Source organism: Calonectris borealis, chromosome 5, assembly GCF_964195595.1.
Source record: "Calonectris borealis chromosome 5, bCalBor7.hap1.2, whole genome shotgun sequence".
Lineage (NCBI taxonomy): Eukaryota > Metazoa > Chordata > Aves > Procellariiformes > Procellariidae > Calonectris > Calonectris borealis.
This window is the reverse complement of record NC_134316.1, coordinates 43,113,780-43,120,231: the sequence shown is the minus strand read 5'-3', so window position 1 is coordinate 43,120,231 and position 6,452 is coordinate 43,113,780. Positions and strand designations below refer to the sequence as shown.

The 6,452-nt window shown below is 57.6% G+C and overlaps 1 protein-coding gene across 2 annotated transcripts in view; it reads left to right on the top strand.

Moving 5' to 3' along the window:
* The first annotated feature begins 5,651 nt into the window (after nucleotides 1-5,651).
* The window catches only part of TYRO3 (TYRO3 protein tyrosine kinase), a 43,245-nt gene continuing 42,444 nt past the window's right edge, over nucleotides 5,652-6,452 (top strand). Inside the window, exon 1 of one of the 2 annotated variants that reach the window (XM_075152120.1) lies at nucleotides 5,652-5,996. Coding sequence is in view for 1 of the 2 variants with exons in the window: in XM_075152119.1 (XP_075008220.1) it covers nucleotides 5,909-5,996 (88 nt within the window). In the remaining variant the exon portion in view is untranslated. The remainder of the gene's footprint in view (nucleotides 5,997-6,452) is intronic. The other variant, XM_075152119.1, reaches the window with a different exon arrangement.

The following is a 6,452-nucleotide window of genomic DNA, read 5'->3' as shown; positions in this document are numbered from 1 at the left end:
TTTGCTGGTGAGGATGTCTTTCAGGGTGTAATTGCCTTCCATTGGGCAAAAATAAGGTATTCGCGGCACAAATGTCACTGAGTGTTGACACAGCCACAGGCTACACCCCTGAGAAGTGCTGAGGACTTTCTTTCCAGCGCGGTGACATACACCAATAAAGCAAAAAGCCCTTTGCTCACCTTGCCCTGCTCGGTCTGCGGCAGAGACACTGCTGCATTTCCAGCTGTAGTTAACCTTGTCCAGCTCCACCCCTCTTAGCAATCGTCGAGAGCCGTAATGTAGATCAGTGCCCCTGTTAGTGCCACTATTTTTAGGACTGTGGGTCTGGTTTGTGGTTGTTTCATTCCTACCACTTGCTTAGAGCAGCACGGGCTGGACAAGGGGAAAGGGGATGGAGGGGGAAAGGTAAATATGGTATTAACTCTCCCACTGATAGTCTGGAGTTGTTGGGAAGCTCCTCTACCCACAGCATCTATTAGAGCAGTTGCAGGACCGCTCTACGTTATCCTTCAGCTTTCCGTGTGCCCTGGGGAGGGTTTTTGGCCCGTAGCCCACTGCCGCCTTCCCACCTTCCCAGGCGGGATGCGGTGCCACCCCAGCCCCGGGCAGGGAGCACAGCCGGGAGCCAGCCCCACCGGCCGCTCCTGCCGGGGCTCCGGGCTCTTCCTGCAAGGTTTCCCCCGGAGCAGGTGTAGCACCTTCCGGAAACTATCGGATTAGTCCCAGCAATGCCAAGCCCAGAAGGTGTCTGGTCCTGGCGGAGCAGACTGCTACTCTCTGGGCTGTGGGCTGCCCTCCTGGCCTGGCCAGAGACACCCCAAGAGCCAGGGACCGACCCAAGAAGCTTATGGCCACACAGAGGACCTGCCAGGGACCTCACACCTGCCAAACCTCCATCCCACAAGGGATGGTCACGCGCTGAGCAAGCTCCATGCCATTTTGTCGTGTGGATGGCAGAGATGATTATCCACCGTGACTCAGAGGAGAATGCAGTGTGATCGCAATACAGTCACTTTCAAAAACAAAGTGTCGTCACTCCCTACAGCAAGTAGGTAAGAAACCGAGCCCCCACAGGGGCTGGCAACAAATGCTTCCTCCCAAGTCCGTTCTGTGTGTATCTACATGTAATATGAGATTTGTAAAGTCATATTAGTATGTGTAGATTATATATAACTCTGCATACTTATATGGTGATTTCTTACGGCATTGACTGTTGCACCATGTTAAATACATTTCGTTTTGGTTTGATGACTCTGTTTTGATGTGCTGTGTTTATTTCAGCTCCAGAAATAGAAACATTGGCAATACCTGGCTAACCTGCTGCAAATGATGGCACCATCAGAAAGGCTGTTTAAATTCGTATAAGTCGATCTTTTTTAATGTAAATACTTCATGTATGATTTATGTGACATTTTCATTCTGACAGCTTGGCATTTATCGCAAAAGACAGATAACACATATGCTGTGTTAGTTTATCACCTCTAAAAAAGAATAACCATCCCAGACACATGGAGGAACCAGGTTTGGGTTCGGGGTAATGATTAAGGTTTGGGCTGGGGCCAAACTGGATAACATTGAAACTTAAAAAAAAATCCAAACTTAGATCCACCCTACAGTGATCCAGTCCTAGCCTCCATCTACACCGTGCCACCTACCACCCCCAGGCAGAGCTGGGAGACTTTGGCAACGAGGAAAGGATCAGGCCTGAACTCAAAGCTCAGACTCATCCCTAATTTACTTGTATTCTGAAGACGGAGTAAATGCAAGTCTTAGTATGGTTGCCTGTCCTTACCTTCATTCACACAGAAAGTTAAAACCAGCACATATGGAAGATGTATGGAGCTGGAGGTGGCTGAAACGTCACGAAACAGAGAGGCTGGAGTATTTCAGCAGAGTTTCTTACTGAAGGAGGTGGTAGGGAGGAAGACAAGAAAGGAGAAAGGAAGAAATGGTAGAATAATATAAATTAAAAGAGAACAGAGTTCAGCTGCAGCTAAGATAATTCCCAAATCAGCAGCGTAACTCAGTTACGGCAAGCTTAGCCCAGACAGGCAGGATGAGTTTCAGTCTTCTTGTGTAGCTGCTGCAGCCACCTGTGGCTTTAAATACCATCCCCAAGGTCTTGGCATGGCCAGTTTGGTCCCATATGTGTTTCGAGATGGAGAGTTATATTTGGGTCCTCAGAAGTGGCCACATTAAACAGTGTTATTATCCAACATGAACAAGCTCTGGCAATCCCATTATTATGATGGGTTGGGCAGAGAATGGAGTCAGTTTATGCCCAGTTTAACCTTTTCCGTGTCCTCAAAAGCCACTGTAATATCCAGCAGCTCTCAAGCTGTGACCTTGGCAGGGTTTGGAAAGCCCAGAGGGTTTCTGCTTCCTCACTCCTTGTGTTCCGACCGAACTTTGGGGCATTTATCTGAGAAGCCATCCCTAAGCTGCAAAAGCACCCCCCTCCCCGACATGGAGCTCCCTCCTGTCACTCGCGGTAGCCTCTGGTGGTGACTGAAAAGCTGGGAGCAGCTCCTGTTCTGCCCTGGGGCTGAATACGCTGCCTTCAACAGGTCACCCACCTGGGAAGCACCCGAATGGCCATGCTGGGTCTCCTACGCCGTAGAGCTACTCCTGCAACCCTTGAATGCCACTTCATCACCGCTCTTGCCATTGCCGCAGCTTCCTGATGCAGGGTGAGGGATCTGTCCCCTAGCAATGGAGGCGATAACGCTGCTCTTCAAATCCCAAGTCAGAGGGTGGAGTGGACAGGTTCTCGGATCCAAGTGCAAACCAAGCAGCTCTATGGAAAACGCCTTGTACAAAACACGGGGATTTTGTATCCAATTGCAGACTTTCTGCTTCAACAACGGAGTAGTGGCATGCGCCAGCAGCTTTTCCTGAACTTTTAGGGCTATAGCTTCTCATGTGGAAATGGGTGTTTTGGGGTGCTTTCTCACTGAGATAACCCATCCTTGTTCTGGTGGGTCTCAATAATTAGAAGAGGCTGAACAGCAGAAGAAGGTAACAAGTCCAGCAAATACTTCTTTCCCTCCTGCCTTCTCTCTCTCCTCCCTCCCTCTCTTCCTTTCTTTTTTCCTTCTCCCTCGTCTTCAGAAGACTCCCAGCACTGGGAATTCACCTCTTGATTATTGTGCAGCTCTTCAGGCATTTTCTAGAACACGCCTTCGCTGCCCAGCAAGTCCGGTGAGATGTGACAACACGCTATCGCAACAGAAGTAAGGAAAGGACGTAAACCAGGAAGGCACCGGCTTATTCATAAGCCATTGTGCTGCGTCCTGTGTGTGTGAGCAGCGAGCGCTGCCGCTGGTGTTAGGGCCTGTAGAACAAAGCCACGTCACTTAATTCAGTGGCACGAGAGGCTGGGAGAGTTTATTTGTCTTCAGTTCCTAAAAGCATTTCAGAATCACCAGTTCCTTTGATTTCTGCATGGTAATATTGCACTCCTCCGTAAGTTTTCCCACAGCAGTTTGCACTCCAACTGGCAACGCGTGCGGGATTTCAGTCCAATTTCATATGGCTCTTCCTTCCTACCACTGTTGATACAAAGCCCTTCTCAGAAGAGCTGAAGCCAGATCCCGGGCTGGAGAAAATTCCCTTTGGTCTACTGCTTCCAGCACAGCTTCGCTCTTTTACACCAGCCCAGAGTCCGGCCTGTGCCGTGCTACAACAACTTCTTATCCCATACTCCTCTTTGCAGATGAAAGCTCCTTTCCCCTTCTCCTTCCCCTTCCCAGAGCCTTCCGGAGCATCCCATATGCCATTTGGACGAAGCACAACATGCCCGTCGAGGTAGAGGCACGCTCTGGGCATGCAGCGTGGAGTCAAGCCTCTCTCGGCCGCTGCCTCCCCAGATGGGCTTGGCCAAGTCACAACGCTTGCCTGCGCCTCCTCTCTCCTGCTTGTACACCGGAGCGTTTCCTGACCCCGCAGGGCCAGCGTAGCGTCGTAAGCTTCCGTAATTGTAAAGCTGGGAGAAATCCTTAGAAGGAAAACGCCATAGAAACACAGCGTTATTTTTTCTCATGAGACAACTAAAATCTGCAAAAGTAGCTGCTTTCTGGAAGGCGCTATCGCCATGAGTAAGTGCAGAAACACGCCGCGCGCTGGGATGGATGGGTATATATGGATACACGGGGGAGAGAGAGCAGCGACAGCAAATGCGCGTGAAGCTTTTAGCAAACACCAGCGCAGGAGCTCTCAGCCCAAGAGCCGTCGTGATCCCGGCGAGAGGCATGTCACCGTTTGCTGTCCCTGAGAGCACCCAGGCTTCCTGCAAGCTCTCAGGTGGATGGCTTGTCAGTCTCTCCTCCCGGCCGCCTCATTGCGGCGGGAGGCACTGGGGAGGGAGTGCCATTCCCATTCCACTCATGAAACCTTCCTGGCGTTGCTCCAGTCCCCTAGGAATTCCTATGAGAAATGCAAATGGCTGGCGGGGGGGAAGATCAGAGCTTGGGAGGGAATTACGTGAGCTTGTCATGCCTCAGTTTCTCCATCCCTCTGATGGGGATAACGCTGTTTCCCCATGCTCCTCCGTTTAGCCGGGTTTCCAGAGTATTGCAGGAGCCACTGGGTAAGTGTTGCACACCAATGGCTGGGGCAGAGCTGAAAGCCGCATCGTGTTGTAACGCTATTGCTCCTTATGGTGCCTTTCAACCCAGATTCTCACCGTAACTCCTACGAAAAGGCAGCACCACTTTTTTTTTAAAGTTGTTTGTCGGTGACTTTTTCCACACCGTTTTACTAACTCTGTGGCAGCAGAGATCTCCTTCCTCAGACCTCTCCCTACTTTTCCACTAGCGGAAAAGAGGGCAAGACCGAGCCGATCCTGCTTGAAGGGCACGGGCACATCTCCTCACGTTGCCGGTGCTTCTCCACAGATCAGGCACCGGGATGGGGTGGCCGTCATCCCCAGAGCTGGGGTCCGGCTGCTGAGGGGAGCGCGGCCGAGGCGAGGAGCCGGAGAGGGCCGGCCAGGGAAGATGGGGCTGGGGGTGCTGTGTGCATGAGGCGAGGTGCTGCTCATCCCGGCAGAGCCTGGGTTTGGGGGGGCTTAGCCCCGGTGGTGGCCCCAAGCCCTCCTCCCCGGGGGGGCTGGAGGCTCCTGAGGGGCCAGGCTGGCCTCCTGCTTCCGTATGTCCGTAGGGGAATAAGGGACCTGGTTTTCCCCACCTGCCCGGTGCCCCGGCAGCTCCCGCGGATGTGGGTCACCCGCTGCCGGCGCTCTGGAAACCAGGCCGCCCCGTGGAGCAGCCCCCGGGGGGCGCCGCCTCCAGAAACCCCCTCGCCCGCCGCCCCCCGCCCCGGCCCGCCCTCCGGAGGGGTCCGACGCCCGGGCACGGCGCGGGGCGGGGCGGGGGGCGGCGGGGTCCGCTCCCGCGGTCCCGTCCCGGGGCGGTGGAGCGGGGGCGGCGGGCGCGGTGATTCGCCGCTTCGGGGGCGGCGGGCGCCCGGCTCATGCATATTCATGAGCGTGATGTCAGAGGGGGAGCACAGCGCGCGGTGACCGCCCGAGAGCGCCATTTCCTGGAGGAGAAGGCGGCGGCTGAGGAGGGACGGGCGGGCGGGCGGGCGGGCGGACGGACCCGCGCGGAGGAGCCGCCGAGCGGCGCCGCGGCGGCTGCGCGCCGGCAGGGGGAGACCGCCCGGCGGCGGCGCCCGAGCCGGACCCGACCCGACCGACCCGCGCCGTCGCCCCCCGCGGGGCCTCCTGCCGCTCGCCCCGGCCGGCGCCGCAGCCAGAAGTTTGAGCGTCCCCGCAGCCTCCCGGGGGAGTTCGGTGGTGGGCGGCGACGCGGAGCTGCTTTAGCCGCTGTCGCCGCCGCCGCCTGCGCGGGCGGTGGGAGCCCCCCGCGGCGCCGGGAGCTGGGGGGAGGATGGTGGTGCGGGAGCGATGGAGCTGAAGCGGAGCATGGCGATCCCGCGGCTCCTCTTGCTGGGACTGTGGGCTGCGGCGCTCCGGGACGTCGCCGTCGTGGCAGGTGAGAGGGGCGGACAGCCCGCCGGCGGGCGGGGAGGGCGACCGCTGCCGGGGGCGGCGGGGCAGTGCCCCCCGAGCTCCCTGGGCGCGGCGGGAGAGGCTGCGGGACACGATTCCCGCCGCCGGGCCGTGAGGGGGGCTGTCCCGCAGGCGGCGCCGGGCCCGCTCCCCGCCGCCGGCCGGGTCCCCCCGCGGGCAGCCTCCGCCGCGCCGCCTCTACAGGTGTCGGCAGCCCGCTGAGGGGTCCGGGGTGCGGAGTCCGCCCGGTGTGGCGGCCGCGGGGCCTCGGGCAGCCACAGGTGGGGGTCGGGGCCGGCCTGTTCTGGCCCCCCCACCCCTCCCTTTACGGCCGGGCGCGGGGGGGCTCCGCCGCCTCTGTGGGTCCAGCGGCTGGGCGCTCGGGAGCCGGCGATGCCCGGCGGGGAGCCCGGGCTGTGCGGGGTGCTGCGAGCCTCAC